Consider the following 19,430-nt stretch of genomic DNA (forward strand, 5'->3'; position numbering starts at 1 on the left):
ACGAATAGTTTCGGCATTTCGACTGAAGTGGCCATAAAAATTGTTTCGGATACTTCTTCTGAAATGGTTTTTAAGCAATCTTTATAGCATTGTTATTGTATAAGCCATTAAACATTATCTAGGTCGATGAGAATAATAGTTATAGTTATTGTATATACATATATCAATGACATCTAAGGGTAGATCCGTTGGAGCTGTTTCTACGGAGTTATACCATCAGTATGGGTTGTCGGATGACTACTGGATTTGAAGAGGCATGTAAAGAAGAACTGACTTCAGATGAGAGGTGATTCTTTCAGCGTTCCTCCAATCTGCTCCACTGGTTATACCCTGAAGAGTGTATATTAAGTTTGTCAAAAAAATTTTAAAATCCAGAAATATATACAGAAATAAGCAGCGTTATGAGCTGAGTCGGCCCAATCTTGTAAAGCATGCCCATCTGTCTGTCTGTATATACACAAGCTAGTTCCTCAGTTTTTGAGATATCGATCTGAAAATTTACACACGTCGTTTTCGATCCAAAAAGCTGCTTATTTATCGAAAACCGATATCGGACCACTATAACATATAACTGCCATACAAACGAATTATTTGGCAATGTTGTTTGACGTTGCATACCGACCATGTATAAATATTGTAGTCATACTGTATCGATACTTTGCAGTAGTACGTTTTCGAAGGCAGCCAAAGTTATGCTACTTTCTGGAGTTTTTAACATAGACCACTCTCGATTGCGAAAAACCCATCTTTAAAAACAATTTATATCTAAAAAATATTTACTTTTTGAGTATTAAATGCTTTCCATGGCAAACTGTATATTAATAAGAACTTTCTCTTCCTCCTTTCAGCCCAATTGCTACTCCAAGGTGGTGGATATACTCGGACATAAACACATAATTATATTCGCCTTGCGGCGCATCGTACAAGGCGAAGAGCTGACCTATGATTACAAATTTCCATTCGAGGATGAGAAGATACCCTGTTCCTGTGGTTCCAAGCGTTGCCGAAAGTACTTAAATTGAAATGTTATAAAGAAAACGAAATATCTGTAATAGAACAATAACAAAAAAAAAATGCAAAAGTGCTTGGACCATTTCAAAGCCCCGAGCAAAGTGTAGTGCAAAAACAAAAACAAAAACACATAATATTTGTATATACATACTCGTATGCAGGTGAGCAAGTGCTCATTATAAAATCACAAATTATTTGCGGACCCTTTGTTAGACACATTAAATTCCGCGCTAAACTAGTGTGATAAAAGTTTGCAGCATGCGGCAAGCGACACGCGCGGACGATTTAATCGAATATGTTGATATTATTGATAGATTGCAGGCATGTCAGTATTCACCAATAATAACTTTTATTTTTCATTTAGTATATATTATATAATTACACACATATACAAACACATAAACACATACACACATACACATACAATTAACAAAACGTGATTATAATGGAAACTTAATTAACTTAGTTTTACTTATTGACTACTAAACTAAACATAAATACATACATACATGCATAAATATATAAAGAGAGCATATACTTAGTTATATAAATATGTAGGCGAAAAGTTATAAAAGAAATTAAGCAAAAAATTATGCATTGCTGGTGTGTTTGTTGCAAACAACTGAAGAAGAATTTTATTATGTCTATACAAAATGTATTTATTATTGAGTAAAAATTTAAAGAAATAAAAACAAATATATGTTTGTATGCAAAGAATATGAATATTATTGCTATTAAAACCATTAACAACTTTATGACTTAGTGTTATAATTGATTAATGGATAATACACACATATACGCAACTAAAGTTATATGACTTAAAAATGTAAACAAAAATTATTGATTGATTAAAATTTATAAACAAAACAATAATGAGTAACTATAATAAGTTAAGTGTGTATGTTTTAAAAATTATATATGCATACATATATATAAAATTTAATTATGTTTTCAAAGTATGCTTTCACAATTCGAAAATAATTGAAATTATAAATAAAAAATAATTAAAATTAAAAATTAAAATAATTTAAATTTAAAAAAAAATAATTAAAATTACAAATAATTAAAATTAGAAATAATAAAAATTACAAATAAAAAAAAATTAAAAATAAAAATAAAAATAGTAAAAAATCTACTTATAGGCGCTTAGCATAGTCTAGAATAAAGAATGTGTATTTGTGCGGAGCAGTGAAACCAACAAAAAAAATGCAAAATAAAAAATGTTTAAAATTTGTCATTTTCAGTTTTCAAAAAGCGTTAATAGAAATTTCGGGAAAAAAATTTTTAGCATTAAAGTTAAAAAAAAAACTCTTTACAGAGTATCTTATATTATATTTATTAGGTTACTATTAATTGATAATGTCAAGTGTAAATATTTGCGACATAAAAGTTATTTATATTATATATATACATCTATTTTGATTATAATTTCTATGTGTTAGGTATTATTGTAGGGCGAAATTGGCGAACGAGATTTTTATGTTGCGGCAGGCCAAGCGCAAAATGTATTGTGAGACTTAAAATTGTATAAGGAATTAAAATTAAATATATATATACATATGCATATGCAAAACAAAAGCAAAAACAAAAAATTGTATGTTATTACACACCGTTAGTGTGAAATGTGGGCGACGCATTCAAGTTCGCGAAATTGTAAACGGTACACAATATTGCTGTGGAAGCGTAATAGTAGGTGACATTAAATAGCAAAATAAAATAAAAGTTAAAAATTTATGGAAAAAAATTGATTAAAAACTGCGTAAGCATCACAATCACTCAGCGTGAACATTTATACATACATTTACATTTATTGCAAGTATTTTATAATTTAAGCATACAAACGTACATATGTATGTATGTATGTTTGTATGGAAAAAATTTTTTAAAGTATTTTTAATTTTGTTTAATTTTTTTTTTATTATATTATTATTATATTTTTTTATTTTTGTTTAATTTTTTTTATTATATATTTTATTTTATTTTATTTGTATTTTATATTATTTGTATTTATATTTTTTGTTTTTGTATAACCCTATCTATAATAACACCCAACATATGTATAATTGTTGAATATTTTCCTTAAAAAAAATACACATTAAAAAATCAAAACCAAATTTGAAAAAATACTTACATAAATAGGTTTTATACCAAACGCATTAATTTTCATTAAAAAATATATAATTTTTTGTGTTTGAAAATACAAAATCTACAAATTATATAAAAACTCCTAATACATTTTTTTTAGTGTTTCCAATATGTACTTTATTCAAAATATTTTTCTTTTTTATTTAATATATTTTTAATTACTTCTTTTTTTATTTATTAAGTGTTTGCCAAGACTAATTTTAAAAATATTCAAAACAAATTGCCTACAAGCACAGTTTTTTTCTTATTTTTTTTTTATTTTTTAAGCAATTTTTTGTTTACACTGCTTTGTTCAATTTTTTTATATATTTTTATTTTATTTTTTAAAATATTTTTTTATTTATAATTTTTATTTATATATATATTTTTTATTTATAATTTTTATTTTTATATATATTTTTTTATTTATAATTTTTATTTTTATATATATTTTTTTAAAATTGCTTTTTAATATGATTTTCAATAATTAGTTTTTTTTAAATTAATTTTTTGTTTATCCTCCATTATTTGTTTTTAAATTTTTTAATTATATTTTTGTTTTATAATTGTTTTATTTTTTTGTATACTTTTTTTTCTATTTTTGTTTTTAATTTGTATCGTCTAAGTTTATTTATTTTTGCTGGTTTCTTAAGCAAATTCTTCAAAAAAACGACAAAATAACAAATCGTTTGCTTTCAGAACAAGTTTTTATTTGTTAAAAATCTAAAGATTATATGCTTTCACAGAAATTTAAAAATAATTAACAATCATATAAGCTTAATTTCCTGAAACTTTCCCCACACACATACACACACACACACAAGTAGAAACACCGTTAAACCCAACAATTTAAAGTTTTATAATACCTCCAACGCAATTCCCATTAGTGGCAACTCTACCTACGCTCCTTTATCCCCCTTTTAATTGTTTAAACCACGATACATACATAAACATATAAAATTATGATTATAACGTACAAAATACATATGTATATCGGCACAGCAGCAACACACACACACACACAACTGTATTTGTATTTTTAATGTATTATTTAATTATTGTCTGCATTGTTTCAAGTTTTGTAATTTGAAAACCAAAAACGAAAATTCAAAAACTCAAAAAAAACCAAATCTACAAAAACAATTTGTGTAAAGCATAAGAAAAGCCGCAAAAAATGCTAAATTATTATTGTAAATGTATGGTATCCTTTAGCCGGTTACCCATTTTGGCAGCCATTCATGCGTGCAGCATGCAAAGGAATTTTAAATTTTTATTCCCTAAAGAAAAAAAGTTTACAAAAACAAAAAAAGAATAAACGAAATCGAACGAACTGCAACTGAAAATGCTAAATTAAAAAAAAAAAAAATAAAATAATAATAAAACTTAAAAAACAAAATTTACATTTAAAAATATGGATTTATTATATTATAAGTTCTAAGTTATGTATACATACTTATATATCATTTGTACGAAACAATAACAAAACAAAAGCAACTATTAAGTATCATATAAAAGCAAACAAGAAATTTGCAAAACGATTGTGAATAAAGAAAATAAACTTTTTCTTTGCAAATAATATAAATTGGACTTTTTGTTGAAAGCCTTGTGGATATTGTATCTCTTAGTTTACAAAGATTCTTATATGCAATTTTCTATTTGTTAATAATTTCAAACGAGCAACAACCTTTAACAAGTTAAAGTTGCAAAACTATACTGTTTTATGAAGCGAAATTCATTAATTTCTTAGTTGTTAATCATTTTGCACCTACGAGAACTCTGAGCCATATTTTCAGACTAAACGCTCTTCGATTTGAACATCATACAAGTATTTTATTATTTTTATCTTATACTTTTTTAATTGAAATCTTCAAACAGATGTCAACCCGGCCAAAATTTCTTTTTAATCTTTTTTTATGCGCGTAATGTAATATTTCATATATTTTACAGTATAGTATAAATTTCAAATTTGATATTCAATGGCAACCCCTCTCAAAAGCAAATTTCAAGTCAAATACTCTTAAACTGCTTTAGTTTGAGAACCATATGTTATTGCAATAATTCATTTATCTTATTAATATCATTAAATTAATTTTTTTCAAAGAGATGGTAACTCTGCACAACCAACGAGCCTTTCCTAAATCTCAAAGCAGGACCTATATTCATTTAATTCATTTGATGTATCAAGTTAAGTGAATAAAGAAATTGAAACAGATGGCAACCATTCCAACTTTTTGTTATTTTTAAGCGCTTTTAGTCACTGGACTCTCACGTAAACTTTTCCTTTAAGTTAGTCTAACAAAGGTTATACTGGCCAGCTGTCACACCATACATAAACCTACTGGTCCTTAGTAGTATCAGATGGAGGTTCCGTTTAATTTGAGCTGAGGTAAAGTGAAGTACCGTGTGAGTAAAAACCATGCGTGTTTTCCTTCGAGGCTCTTGTACATGATCTTGGCGAACTTGCATGTCCTTGAGACATTTCATCTCGCCCTGATCCGTCTGCTAGCCTTTTTGGAAATTTAATTCTATATCGTTTTTAGTGACTTCCGTATTGCCTGTACTGGTTCAGTAACCAGACATATAACACTTTTGGCAATATCATCAGCTTTTTCATTTTCCGGAATTCTGGTATATGCAGTCGCTTTTCGGCAACCACTACATCGACTGTCTCCCTGCTAGAAGATACTGCTGATTCCGAAAGCTTGAGAGGGTTGCCTGATATCCAGCTGCGAGCAATATTTTACCAATTTTTGTATACGAATCGAATATTTTCATGCTGTTAACGACCGTCTACGCGGTAACCGAAGGCAACTTTAACGTGGTATCCAACTGGGAGAATAGAAGCGGCTTAGCCATCAACCCAACTAAAACTGAAATAGTTTTATTTACTAGGAGGTATAAAATCCCAGATGCTCCTTTCCCTTCATTCGGAAAAACCCTCGAAAAGTCTACACTCGCTAAGAAGCTTGAAGGTGTCCAAAGAACGGCACTCATTAGCATCTCCGCGCACTACACCAACAACAGCACTTAATACCATTTTACACATAGCACCCGTGGAAGGTCACTCTAAGGCTCAGGGAAGCTGGGGTCTAAACAGGGACACACTGAAATTATCCCCTTCTTCAACTGCATCCTTGAAAATTGGTACCAATCTTGGCTCCTAGATATTTTGCCGTGTGTGATAGAGAAATTGTAGTATCAACGAGTGTTGGAAGATGAAATTGAGGTATTTTAGTTTTATTAGTGAATAGCATCAGTTCAGGATAGGTAGGAGTCGCTGAAGAAGAGGCGCAGTTAAGTCCAAGTGAGATCTCTATTAGGACTTCTCAACCTAACATATCCTAACCTAGAAAAAATATGGCTGCCTCACCATCTAAGCACTCGGCTACTTAAGCTTATCCTACTTTCATTGATAAACGATTTCTTCCATAGCGAAGTGTTGATTGGAAACCAAAGTGTGTTTTTATGAAAATCAAACAATTTTATGTCGATGTGATGACTAAGTTAATTAAGGAAAAATTATATGAAATAACAATTATATAGAAGGATGTACTAAAAAACAAGTCATCGAAAGCGCTATTATTTGAATTCTTCGCATATACGGTACGCTCATTCACAAAATCACAGGTCACTCAGTGTCGCTGCCTATGTGCCAACAAGCGATGTCGCTTGGCCAATAAACGTGCTGTAGCCAAAGAGCGATAACACCGACCAGGGCTCGCATTCTGCTTGGCTTCGTGAGCCGCAGCAGCCGCTTTCATTGCAGCCTCTTTCGTCTTGCCATAATCATTGCGTGCCGCGTTCAACTGACCCAACAACTGTTCGACACGCGTCTTGGCGGCATCAAATAGCTGTGTCTTTTCAGCTTGCTCCTGTTGTGCGCCCTGTGCTGCCTGCTCTGCATTACCGACATTTGTCTGAGCCATAACCACTGCCTTGGTGAGTGTCTTCAACTGCTGGGCCGCATTCTGCGCCGCTTGCATGGCGGCATTGACATTTTGTTGTGCGTCTTGCAGAGAAGTGCTCTGCTCCTGTACTACTGCTTCAGCCTCGCGCACCTCATTCTGCAGTTGTTGTACGATTTGTTGTTTGCCAGCAAGCGCAGCCTCTGCCGCTTTTGCCGCCGCTATAGCTTTCTCAGCCAGCTGTGCCTTGACTTGCATGGAGGCAGCTTCACCGGCCGCTTGCTGTGCATCTGAAGCGGCCTTAGCCTCCTTTGCTGCCTTCTGAGCTATATTGGTAGCCTTCTGCTTGGCGCTGCCTGCACTCATTTCGTTCTTGCATTTTTCGGAGGCACCACCACTATTGCTACCACTGCCGCTGTCACTTCCACCGCTCCCACCACTATCGCCCACTTCGTTAGCGAGCGAGAAGTCGGTGTAGAGGCTCGGAATCATTCGTTTGGCATTCTTGCGATGTGGCTGTTTTCAGAAAAGAGACGTGAACTTAACAAATCTGACTGGATATATGAAATTTTATGGTACCCACCTGACGAATGTAGGCGCGCGCCGTTAATAACTGTAACGAAACTATTATCAAGAGCAAAAAATATATTTTCAGATGCATCTACTAGGTGGTTGCATATATTGTATGTTTGTATATATAATTAAGAAAATATAAACAATATTGATTTCTCCTTTCGGTATTCAATTATAAATCGACTGATGTCAAAACGTCTATCTGAAAATTATTGAGATTTTTATTAAATAATTTTACCAGAAGCACAGTACTTTGATGATGACAGAATACTGATACGATGCTATATACGCCTTTAGGCTACTAAAAATTTGCGGCTCTCGGATTAAATAAGAAATTAACTGTCGTAAATGTTTTGGATTTTGATAGGATATCCTGTGTCTTAGAATAGCTATAAAAATCGTCGATAATTCGATAGTGAATCTTTAGGAGCTTCTGTGTGGTACTACTTTGTGACTTACAATCTATTTACCACTTCAAAGCCAATTTGTCTCTATAAACACTGGAAACTTGTCTAAACTTTTTCAGAAAATATTCAAGCTTGGTTTGTCGAAGTTCAGTCATTTTTGGCGTGTACTGTGGAGCTCTAATTTGCTGATATGTGAACACACTGCAAAGCTTTCCTCCGGTCTTATCGGCTTGGTGGTCGTCACTATCCTGACCTAGTGATCAGCTATCGTGTTTCCTTTAATGCCTTTGCGTTCAGAGGTCCATACAAAATATCCTACTTTTCAATCCTGGTAAATTCTTAAGCATAATATATCGGATGGCCCCCTTATATAGCTTTACAAAATATACAAATAGGATTATGTTTATGAAAAAGACTTAATAGGAAAAGAATCAGTACTCTCCTTTGGTTAAAAATGGTTTAACTTTACACACAAGCTGTACAACCACCGATGTTGTTTAACAACACCTGAGGAAACCTGGTTCAATTATATACCAACACCAAACATACTATTTTAAAGCGTTTCTCTTTTATCACTTTTAGAAAAAATTACAATGTTGAATATTGTATTCGGTTGAGACATCTCAAAACATACCACTCACGAAACATACCAACAAACCAAGCTCATTTATGCTCTTTCGCGCCCGAATTTAAACTCTCTACTTGTTACGAATTTCAACCGTTCCCAACACATTGCTAAAGCCGTCAACGTCTTGATGTTGAAATTAGAATTATTTTATTGAAAAACAAATATGAATTTGTTCTGTATATTTTTACTAATTTATTTAACAGCGCACTCGGCGGTTGGACAGCACTGTTACAACAAGAGGCGGGTACGTACATAGCAGTCCAAAATATGGATGTCAACTCACCTATACCACTTTGTTTACAGATGCACCACCGCAATGCGCGCCACATGCTACAAAATCTTTATGCCGAACTCATGCCCGGTGAGGGTGGAAGCGGCGGCTCGGAAGGCAGCAATAGCAACGAGGAGTGTAAGAAAAGTGGCATCACTTCGGGTAATCCGAAGCAAAAAGCCACCAACATCGCACAGAAAGCAGCCAAAGAGGCCAAAGCCGCTTCAGATGCACAAGCAGCGGCCGGTGAAGCAGCGTCACAGCAAGTGAAGGCGCAACTGGCCGAGAAGGCGGTTGCTGCCGCAAAGGCAGCGGAAGCAGCACTGGCGGGAAAGCAGCAAATCGTACAACAACTGCAGCAGGAAGTGCGTGAAGCCGAGGCGGTGGTGCAAGAGCAGAGTAGCTCGTTGCAAAATGCACAACAAAATGTTAACGCCGCCATGCAAGCCGCACAAAATGCCGCACAGCAGCTGAAGACGCTCACGAAGGCGGTGAGTATGGCACAAGTGAATGTCGGTAATGCAGAGCAGGCAGCACAGGGTGCACAACAGGACTTAGCTGAGAAAACGCAACTAATGGAGGCCGCAAAGAGTCGTGTGGAACAATTGTTGCGTCAATTGAGTTCGGCACGCAACGATTTTGGCAAGACAAAGGAGGCCGCTATGAAGGCGGCTGCCGCAGCACACGAAGCCAAACAGAATGCGAATCCCGGTAATCGTTGTGGACGCTCGTCGCCAAGTAATCGCATAATGGCAAAGCGACACTTACGACTAGCACAGCGACAACGTCATTAGAGTTCATAACAACATTAGACACCTGTAAACATATATTTCAATTTTGTGAAATCGTCATTTTCTGTTTAATGGTTTTATATTTTTTCAATATTTTACAATACAATTAAATAAATGAACATATATACATCGGTTGTTATAAAAGACGTATTTAATTCCTCGGAAGTGACTGGTGGGTAAAGGAAACTAGACTTGTACTTATAGTTCAGTAAACATTTCCTAAAAATTCACCATATACTTTTAGACGTATTGCGTGTATTTTTTCATCTTGATTGATCATCATAGTCTAGTTGTCAAATCCATTTCGAAATCAATTTCGCATCGGATTTGTTCCACATTTTAATACAATTTGAAAAGGATCCTTGTGCAAAAAATGTTCGACCCAAGCAATGCCACTAACAAGGTATACACAGATTAATTATTAAAGAATCTAGTTTCGAGTAGGGAGAGTAAAGCGCAAAGTACGGCTTTACGATGCACTGGATTGGTCTACAAGAACTTTTCTTTAGAAAGGTTTGGAAAGAAACTGATCTTTATAAAATATACATATGACTTTATATGTACTTAAGCATATAGTATGGATGAAGAAAGATTGAAATATTAAAAGTATAATCAGTTCGCCAGCTGTTGATCTAAGTAGTATAAAGTCCTTTGAGGGTTTCAAATAAAGGTCGATAAAATCGAATCCGAGAGGATCGTTTTTACGAAACCGAGAGAACCAGACGAAAGTTTAGATGATCTGTCAAAGAGACTGTTAATGTTACGAAGTTGTAAATCGGACTTTCCAACTAAACTTCCTAGGCGAGTTCGCAAACTGGAGCAATTCCGGCGATCTTCTCTTTAGAGAACTGCATACAAATTCTAAACTTAAATTGGATACAGATCCTGTTTTTTTGTTTTTTGTTTTTAGCTGCTAGCTTACATCAATCATTTTCAATGAGAATGAATAAATCGGATGTTTACAGTGAAAATATGGAACATTCTGCAAATCAGTTGGGAGTCTCATTAAAATTAGCCAGTTTTTTGGGTATATACATTATTAAGAAAGTCATTAAGACTTATATATCAGATGCTGAAAAATATTTTTCAAACCTGGTTTATGGTTTCCTATAAAACCTTTTTCAATAAATTGACATTCTTAAATATTATTATTAAGGAATATCAAAAAATATGTGGATATAAAAATAGGCACGTCTTTGCAAGTTAATCGATTCACAAAAAGTAATTCTAAAATAAACATTTTAACAAATATAAATGTATGTATATATAGAAAGAAAATGTATCACTGCTTCGTTTGCGGCGGTACGGCAAGCCGACGCTTACGAGGCACACGCATCATACGACGGCAACGACCAGTCGGTGATGCATTCACCTTAGCCTCGTGCGCAGCGGCAGCCGCTTTCATGGCCGCATCCTTTGTCTTATTGAAATCCTGTCGGGCGGAGCTCAATTGCCGCAACAGCTGTTCGACACGCATTTTAGCTGCCTCCACCAGCTGCGTCTTCTCGGCGAACTCCTGCTGTGCACCAGTCGCAGCCTGTTCGGCGTTGCCGACGTTCGCTTGCGCTGTCTGCACCGCCTTCGTGAGCGTTTTTAGTTGCGATTGTGCTTGCTGCGCCGAGCTGACGGCAGCATTGACATTCTGCTGTGCATTCTGTAGTGAGCTACTCTCTTCTTGTACGACAGCCTCGGCTTCGCGCACTTCCTGCTGCAACTGCTGTACGATTTGTTGTTTGCCTGCGAGCGCAGCCTCGGCCGCTTTGGCAGCTTGCATAGCCTTCTCAGCTAGTTGTCCCTTCACTTGAAGTGCAGCGGCCTCGCCAGCCGCCTGCTGGGCTTCAGACGCGGCTTTAGCCTCTTGAGCTGCTTTCTGTGCGATGCTTGTGGCCTTTTGTTTCGCATTTCCTGCCATCATGGGGCTTTGCTTGCACTCACCTTCCGATCGGTTTGCACCGCCCTCTTGCTCGCCACCGGAATCCTCTGAGTACTGTGCGTACAAACGCGGCAACATTCGCTTCATCTTTCGGTGTTGCTCCTGAAATACGTTGTGGATATCAAATATTTAGTGAGGTGGTTTAAGCTTTTAACACGCGGTCACATACCTGTATACGATTGTTGTCGAAACTTTGCGCGATGAAAAAATTACAGTTTAAAAGGATCAATGTGAAAATGATCGAACGCATTTTCAATATTTTGCGGAAGCTATTCTTCAAACTGTTTCATAGTTATTGCTTTTGCATAAGTTGTTGGTTACCTAGCGGAGTTGTCAGATGATCGTTAAAATCACTTCAGCGGTAATTATATTTATTTTGCTTGGATTTTGATATGACGTTTTAAAATTCCAACATCAAATTCTGATAAAGTTTGCAAAGTGACAAATATCTTATGGACCTAAAGAATAATGTATATGAGGCAAGTTTGATATACTTAGATGATTCTTTGAGTTACAATTGACTCTTAACGCGCGGTAAATTAGTGTGAATTAAAAAATATAGTATATTGTTGTTTACAACCCATAAAGACAAGAGAAGAATTGTGCTAATATATTCATAATCATTTTATTTACTGATAGTGGAGTTACCTAACTACTATTATCCAAGTGCATTGCCCGTCCGTTCTCAATCTTCCAAGTTGACTATATTAAGGCACATTGAGTACAGAATACACTAACAATGGTTTGGCTTAAGAATAACACTTTGTAATAGAACTTGCAGAGACAGAGATGTTGGCCATGGTTTTTGTGGTCTCAAAGAAAATATGCACGACTCTTTCGGGAGCTATTGTGAGTGAAAAGCACCTATGACAGAAGAACAGCCTTGCAGCGACAATGCTTTTTGGAAATATTTATAATAATTAATGCATGTTTCTTGTTTAAAAAGAGATGTCCAATATCTATCAAATGCATTTAAGCTATTATTACGCACTTATTTCTACCAAGCGACAGCCACCTAAACACCATTTAACAATTAGATTGGAATTGGGAGCCGTGGTAGATACACCGGCTGAACACTGGGCGCAAATGCTCTAACGTTTCATCATTCACCGCGTATGCTCTTCATTCTGCCTATTCCACTTTACAGAGTTTCTGAAAGTAAGTTCTGAGCGGTAAGTGATCTGTGATGAACCCTACGAAGTTACTCTTTCGTAAAAGTAGAAGATATTTGGTCATTATCATCATCACTGCTTTTCTACTCGGTTACTGCACTAGAGATACGGTCTACCTCTACCGCTTTTACCACCAACTCTCGCATCAAACGTCTTTTTTCATTCATCATTACCAAGCCAGGGCAGCTGCTGGATGTTTCTTCGCTAGACAATGTAAGGGCGTGGTTCATCGCAAACAGTTCGTCGTTAGGCCGAATACGATAGTGGTCGATAACACGTAAAGCGTCAAGCATCTCTAGCATCCTACAAGCGTCAGCTGGAGAACTATGGTCGACTTTAGAGTGTTCATTTTGTCTGTCTAGAAAGGGCTATACATCCTCATTGCCAAAAGGATCAGTATTATTTCAACATTTGTAATTTGGAGTTTTTAAACTCTAGCTTTACGCATTAACTAGAAGTTCTAAAACTGCCGGGTTACTATAGAACATGTGCCCACGAAATTCTGTATCTATCTTAAATCCCTTTTAGTTCATGAAGTTTTCTTCGAATATTCAGCTTTTGGTAACATGTTGCTCTGAATAATGTAATGGCAGTGTGGCTTTTGAACTTTGTAAATAGAGCTTCGGTTCGCCCTATATACAATATTTACCAATGGATTAAAATTATTTGAGATGAGCCTTCAGATCTATTTTTAGAGAAGCAAGAACTAATTTTTCAAAATTTATTCGTTTATAGCAGATTCAACTCAATTATAGGGTTGTTCATGTAATTACCTTTTACTTTAATGCAATTCTCTTTCCCTGCTTTAAGATGTAGTTGTCGCAATAGTCAAGTTTATTGTGTAATCGGTGGTTTGCTGTTCTAGATGCCATAAACGGCCACTATAATTCTCAATCATTTGAAAGAGAGTTAAACTTATATGAATTGAACTTTTCTCTTCACTTTAGGGAAAGCGCCATCTGTCTTAAGGAGAATGCTTGCATCGAGCGCTATTACTGTAACTTTTTTAACATGCTCAAAATATAAATATTTGCTGGAAATTCCTAACTAAACAAGAATTGATAAAGTGAAGTAAATACCAAACAATAAAAAATACTCATTGCTTAGTCATTAACTTAGTAATTTACAGCGCAAAAATGATGGAACATGACTGAAACTTAAAGTGTTTAAATGTTACACTGTCAGCCAAGTAATACAATGACCTATTACGAGAAGTAATTGCTAAGTCCATATTGTTTACTAAAGCTATATAAGTTTAAATAAAATCATGTTCCATTCATTCCACATGTTTGACATAATAACCAATTGACTGATTTTAATAATGTCCCCGGTGAGACAGCCTTCTACAACATACTATATTGGAACTAAAAAATTCTTGATAAGAGATATAAGATCAATGGACAGCCGAAGTACATATCTAATGATGAAGTATTATTAAACGGGCAGTGGTTTATCTTGGCGGTCTTCGCCATCAGCAAGGCCATTGATCTATCGGTTAGTATCAAATCAACGGAAAAAAAAGCTCGACGAAAGCTCTACGAATAGTCAGATCAATTTTTTGTCAGATGTGAATCTTAAAGGGACAACGGTTATATACTCGTATAACCGGCGGTGATGGGAACGATTACATTTACTTTTCAAATCATAAATATTATAATAAAATATTTCGACCGAATGGTATGATCATTTCCTATAATATATTTTTAAAATACTACAAGTCTTAGTCGTGGAAAAAACGCTGACAGAGATTTTGTAATCAAAAACGCACAATTCACTGAACTGCCCTCGTACCGTAATCTCATTCGCAAATCACTGCAACGGCATTGAATGGATCGCCATTGAAGTGGAATTTTCTAGAGAAGTGAATTTCTGCATCATAAAAACGAGTGCATGAGAAAAATATAATAAAAGCAAAGATCGCAAGGCGAGTTACGAAAGAAAACAAAGTAACAAAAACGATCTTGCACTTTCATCCGACTTAGTGGTCAGCAACACCAACCGCGCCGAGAGTCATGCATTGCTAATAAAATGCATGCAACAGAAAGTTAGACAGTCACACGTCTGAACTCAGTTATTATGACAGAGCTGAAGAAATGCAACAAAAACAATTACAACACGCGCAATCGAAGATGCTGGTCAGCAGACAAACGTTCATGACCGGCCAGCGAGTGCAACGGCTGCTTACGTTTGGGATATACATGCCTATACACAAATTTCTAGCCTTTTCAGTCACTCTGCGGTGCGGCAACAACTTTATAAATATGATTGCTGGGCGCGCATGCGCAACATGTTTGCCACTGAACGTATTCGCGTGCGGCTTAAAATCGATAGCAGGCAACGCGCGTGTTGACAACAACTGCACTTACAACCATTATATTGCTTCCACATATCAAATTGTAACTATTGCGCGAACTCCTGGTGTTGCTGCGGCGCGTTCAAGTTCCGTTCACACAGGTTCATTCCGGATATACATGCATACATACATATGTGCGCGTGAGATTGCAAACGAAGTTGAAAGTGGTTTTTCCTGAAAAGTAAAAGCGTCCAACTACTACATAACCCCACACGCCAGGCTTTCGGCAACCCATTCCACCAACATCACCTTGGACTTGTACGCCTGACGACATTGAATTCGCATTTAAATTTTGGAAAAGAAAAAAAAAACTGTAGAAATTTGTTACAACAAAATTATTCGATAATTCGCATACGTTCACATCGGAGAGTTAACGCATGCGCAGTATTTGTTATTTTTGCGAGCAACTGTACGCGCGTTTAATCAGTTGCAATTAGATATTGACAGCATCAGGACGCGTATAAAAACTTTGCACGCGCGTTGCTCAAACGGGAAGTAAATCTTTTACAGGAAATAACTGCTAAGGACTCATTTGCAAAAACTGTACGGAAATCAAATAAGAAAGCATTGTTTGCTGTAATTAATAATAAAAATCCAGTGCAGTGATACAGAGATCCATTTAAGCGAAATATGAATCAAATACTAGGAAGTGTTTTGCAAAATTAAATTCACAATAAACATTTATGAAAACAACATTGGAAGGCGTTGAGGTTTGTAAACGAGCAGCAGTAACTTCAGTTTTCAAACGGTTGATGAAACACTGCAGTTTCCTTCATGCGGTATTTATTTTGATGTGTTCACATGAGAGTAATCCCAAAACTTCTTGAAAGAAAATTATACCAAAAATTATTACATAGGTCACTTTTACGCCTCGTCGAGTTGTTCTATCCAGCTTCTTTTCCAATTTGTAGTGGTTGTCTTGATGCTTTCCGACAAATAAATAAGTTTTTAGTCGGCGACAAAAGCTTACTAATTTTTTCAGAAGCTTTGTAATGGCGCCAATACGCTCTGAAGCAAATTATTTTGAGCTTAGTCGAGCTTGAAACCATGTCCTGCTTTGAAGTTTGTGAACCTCTATACAGAAATATATTCAACTTTAATTTATGATTAAATCATTACTTGGAGCTCAGCTCAGCGTCGCCTTCTTCTGGTATTATATTATAGGCATATGTCCTATATTTATTGGACAAAATAAGTCGCATCAAGTTTTAAACAAGCTTCGAACAGCGTATGTATTCTTTTGAGTTTTTTTATTACAGAAATAAACTCGAAGGTGCCACGGTGCGAAGTGTATTCGAAAAAAATGTTTTTTATTTAGTTTGGAAACTCGAGTAGAGAGTTTTAGCGCTTATTTTCTACAATAACAATACTGCAATACTTGTAAATAACAATTTTTTTCAATACAATCTTTGAGTTTTATACATTTCTACCCTCGTAAAAACCAGCTCGTTGAACTCGTTTATCTAATTTGACAGTATGTAACTCAGAACACACCTTAAAATGCCGTAAGAGCTTTATAGACATAGAAAATGCTCATCACACATTTTGTTTTTAAGAAAGTGAAGCAGAATGGAGCCACAAAGTTAGAATTCAGATCAATGCCGTCTTTTTTTTATACATCACATTTAGACATGGCAAAGAATAACTCGTCGGTTCGGTATATTATTTTAGTTTTTATCAATGACCTCGTGAGGTCCACACTCTTGTTGAATTACTAGATACCTAGACCATTAAATCTGTTTTTTTTTGTTGCTTACCAATTAGGTTACTATAAACCTTTTCAATAGCTCCTTACATGAATATTTGGAAAATATTAGACAAAGACTTGTTTCATGTTCTGGATAAAATGTATGGAAGTCGACGGAGAAACATTTTTTATAGATACCAATGCTTTCCTTTGGGTTGACAGCGTTGGACGTTAAAAATATCGCATCTCTTATGGTTGCCGAGAACCGCCATATACGGCTCTTTGAATCATTATATCATTTAGTTTTAACTGGACTGGATATTTTGATAATTTCCAACTTTGCTTGTTGTACCTGAAAGTATTCTTTTGTTAACATCCATCTTCCTTCAAATATTTACACACATATAGATCAGACATATTATTTGCACTGAGGAAGATCATATTCATTTTTTTCAGATTGTGACCGAAATTTTCCATAATCTGTATTAAAGTTTTCATCAACAAAGATGTCACGCCTTTATATTGCTACCACCGTGCTACTGCTACTCGGTAAGTGCTTTGCAGTTAGTTTAGAAAAATAATACAAATAGTTTTCATACGCAGTTCCCTCGGTATTGTCAGCGAGCACATTTTTCGCCGTTAGGTCACGCAAAGTAAAGCGCACAGGAAGCTATTTAAATGTACCACCTCCACTGCCACCACACTCTCAATCTCAATCACACTCTCAATCTCAATCTCAACCTTATCCGCCACCTCCACCTCAACCACAGCCACAACCATCTCCGGCTACTGCTGCGTCCCATCGGGTGGAACACGAACCATATCCATACGAAGACATTAACGAGCATGATTATCACTCTCAGTCAGAAATAGAGCACTACGAAACCGATTTTAAGCCCACACAAACACTTTCACACTCCAATGTGCACAGTGCCCCCACCTCTTCGAAATTTCTCAATGACAATGGTCTGCGTAGTATTGCCAAAGGTTCCGCCGATCAGGCAAACTCCGCAGTTGCTAGCCAAAATGCTGCCGGCAAACAAGCCGCCTACGTGGCGAAGAGTACGCTAGCACAGGCGGCCGCACAAGCTGCTGGTACCGCAGTGGCTGTGCTAAAAGGTAAGGAGGTACTTCTACGACGACTCGAAGATCAAAATGTAGACGAACACAAAAACTTGGAAGGGGAATTGTCGCAACTGCAACAGGCGAAACGTTCCGCCAAGACGGCACAATATGCCGCACAACAGGCCATTAATCACGTCTCGGTGCTAACGGCGACGCTTAACAATGCACAATCTGCCGCAGAGCTAACACAGAGGGCAGCTTCTGAGGCAGCTGCCGAATTGGCTTCACAAATCGATATGGTGTCACAGGCTAAATCGAAGTTGGAACAAATAGAATCGCAACTCTACACGGCGCGTTTGGATTACGAGGAGACCAAGGAGGCGGCAGAAAAGGCCACATCGTCAGCGCAAGAAGCGCAAATCAACGCTAACGATGCCGCAGTTCATGCGAACGTGGAGCTCAGCGAATCGGTGAGTGTGGATACGCATGATAAGAGCGACTACAATGTGGGCACGGTGCTTGCTGTGGACTCCGTGCATCATGGCGCCGCTGGAGGGACGCAAGTACTTGCACATAAGAAGAAATAAATGGTGTGTGCGAAGGCAGAGTAATAATATTAGATCTTAGTTTGTAATTTTTAAAACTTTTCGTATTAACTCAATTCCACATGTACCTAATAAAAGATTATTTATCAAACAACAGAGGCAAATAATTTACCAGTCTGCAGATTTAGCAAATAAAATGATTTGAATGGTTCATCCTAAATTCTCATTTGTCTACTAAATATTGCCTGCGTTAGGTAAATTCACCGAATAGCCGATTTATCAAGATGAGTAAATTTGGCACATCCGACTTTATTGCTATTCTAATGTTTTCGTAGCGAGGGAAACCATCGAGATTCGCTTTAAAGGTCTTGGTCGTTGTGATACAGATACTCTCAATAATTCCAATAACGGCAAATCTTTGGATATTCTTTCGAACTTTTTAAGTAAATAAGTTCTTCAAATAGTTCAATCAAATAAGTAAGGATTCCATTGTTTAATATCGGTCACAACATCCGCAGCGTTTATCGTCTCTTGATTACATCTGAATTTTAAAGTTTCAATTATCTAAACAAAGTCGCAAACAACAGTCACATTTACAGGCTGTCTTAAGAATTCATGTAAATTTTAACTTAGGCTTCGGTACGATAGCCACGTTCGCACGGAAGTCTCAACACGAAGTAGCTTGCTGCAATTGATACAGAGGCCGAATAATCCTTACCTAGTCTTGAGCGTACAGTCAGCGACTCACGGCGAGTTTTATCACCCCGCCATCAGGGTAAGTGCTTAAATCTCAGGAAGGGTCTTAAAGTCATCCATTAACTCAGCCTTATTTTGAACGAACTTGGTACTGATACACGAATTATTCGAAGAGTTCACAGAAAATGGCCTTTTAGTGTTCGTCATTGCTGGCGCAAAAAAATTTTCAATCTTTGATACAAACCAAATTGGTTATTGTCGATCTATAG

General features: G+C 36.0%; 5 protein-coding genes and 1 long non-coding RNA gene across 10 annotated transcripts in view; 4 read left to right on the forward strand and 2 right to left on the reverse strand.

Annotated features, from left to right (window-relative positions):
- Positions 1-2,741, forward strand: part of trx (histone lysine N-methyltransferase trithorax) — a 55,463-nt gene extending 52,722 nt beyond the window's left edge. For all 3 annotated transcript variants that reach the window (XM_070107694.1, XM_070107697.1, XM_070107696.1), the window contains exon 10: positions 849-2,741. In XM_070107694.1, coding sequence (XP_069963795.1) covers positions 849-1,022 — 174 coding nt within the window. In that variant the 3' untranslated portion in view covers positions 1,023-2,741. The remainder of the gene's footprint in view (positions 1-848) is intronic.
- Positions 2,742-6,574: 3,833 nt separating this feature from the next.
- On the reverse strand, positions 6,575-7,829 carry LOC106614332 (tol-Pal system protein TolA). The gene is made up of 2 exons (XM_014230023.3): positions 7,624-7,829; positions 6,575-7,556 (listed from the first exon to the last, which is right to left on the reverse strand). Exons 1-2 carry the CDS (start codon positions 7,699-7,701, stop codon positions 6,768-6,770), a joined length of 867 nt encoding a protein of 288 aa, XP_014085498.2. The 5' UTR covers positions 7,702-7,829; the 3' UTR covers positions 6,575-6,767.
- Positions 7,830-8,747: 918 nt separating this feature from the next.
- LOC106614328 (uncharacterized protein CG45076) lies at positions 8,748-9,854 on the forward strand. Its single transcript, XM_014230019.3, has 2 exons — positions 8,748-8,892; positions 8,952-9,854. The coding sequence occupies exons 1-2, from the start codon at positions 8,812-8,814 to the stop codon at positions 9,711-9,713; spliced, it is 843 nt and encodes a 280-aa protein (XP_014085494.3). The 5' UTR covers positions 8,748-8,811; the 3' UTR covers positions 9,714-9,854.
- LOC106614331 (uncharacterized protein CG45076) lies at positions 9,771-12,136 on the reverse strand. The gene is made up of 2 exons (XM_014230022.3): positions 11,813-12,136; positions 9,771-11,745 (listed from the first exon to the last, which is right to left on the reverse strand). Exons 1-2 carry the CDS (start codon positions 11,891-11,893, stop codon positions 10,993-10,995), a joined length of 834 nt encoding a protein of 277 aa, XP_014085497.2. The 5' UTR covers positions 11,894-12,136; the 3' UTR covers positions 9,771-10,992.
- Positions 12,137-13,769: 1,633 nt separating this feature from the next.
- LOC138857575 (uncharacterized) lies at positions 13,770-14,133 on the forward strand. The gene is made up of 2 exons (XR_011396700.1): positions 13,770-13,886; positions 13,945-14,133. It is a non-coding gene; the product is annotated as an uncharacterized lncRNA (long non-coding RNA).
- Positions 14,134-15,111: 978 nt separating this feature from the next.
- LOC106614338 (POU domain, class 6, transcription factor 2) lies at positions 15,112-18,619 on the forward strand. Of its 3 annotated transcripts, none has more exons than XM_036373294.2 (3): positions 15,112-15,878; positions 17,312-17,404; positions 17,477-18,619. In XM_036373294.2, exons 2-3 carry the CDS (start codon positions 17,362-17,364, stop codon positions 18,505-18,507), a joined length of 1,074 nt encoding a protein of 357 aa, XP_036229187.2. In that variant the 5' UTR covers positions 15,112-15,878; positions 17,312-17,361; the 3' UTR covers positions 18,508-18,619. The 3 variants fall into 3 exon arrangements, with proteins under 3 accessions (XP_036229187.2, XP_014085505.3, XP_069963818.1); XM_014230030.3 differs by having other exon boundaries at positions 15,114-15,947; positions 17,459-18,619; XM_070107717.1 differs by having other exon boundaries at positions 15,114-15,878; positions 17,459-18,619.
- The last annotated feature ends 811 nt before the right edge of the window (positions 18,620-19,430 follow it).

Source organism: Bactrocera oleae, chromosome 2 (genome assembly GCF_042242935.1).
Source record: "Bactrocera oleae isolate idBacOlea1 chromosome 2, idBacOlea1, whole genome shotgun sequence".
Taxonomy (NCBI): Eukaryota; Metazoa; Arthropoda; class Insecta; order Diptera; family Tephritidae; genus Bactrocera; species Bactrocera oleae.

What these genes read in the sequence shown, in the direction of transcription:
- LOC106614328 (XM_014230019.3), top strand. Translation starts at nt 8,812, where the DNA reads ATGAATTTGTTCTGTATATTTTTACTAATTTATTTAACAGCGCACTCG. An exon ending in ACTGTTACAACAAGAGGCGG is followed by an intron (nt 8,893 to 8,951) that starts GTACGTACATAG and finishes CTTTGTTTACAG; the next exon opens with ATGCACCACCGCAATGCGCG.
- LOC106614332 (XM_014230023.3), bottom strand. Translation starts at nt 7,701, where the DNA reads ATGCATCTGAAAATATATTTTTTGCTCTTGATAATAGTTTCGTTACAG. An exon ending in CGCGCGCCTACATTCGTCAG is followed by an intron (nt 7,557 to 7,623) that starts GTGGGTACCATA and finishes TTCTGAAAACAG; the next exon opens with CCACATCGCAAGAATGCCAA.
- LOC106614331 (XM_014230022.3), bottom strand. Translation starts at nt 11,893, where the DNA reads ATGCGTTCGATCATTTTCACATTGATCCTTTTAAACTGTAATTTTTTC. An exon ending in TCGACAACAATCGTATACAG is followed by an intron (nt 11,746 to 11,812) that starts GTATGTGACCGC and finishes AACGTATTTCAG; the next exon opens with GAGCAACACCGAAAGATGAA.
- LOC106614338 (XM_014230030.3), top strand. Translation starts at nt 17,362, where the DNA reads ATGTCACGCCTTTATATTGCTACCACCGTGCTACTGCTACTCG. An exon ending in CACCGTGCTACTGCTACTCG is followed by an intron (nt 17,405 to 17,458) that starts GTAAGTGCTTTG and finishes TTTCATACGCAG; the next exon opens with TTCCCTCGGTATTGTCAGCG.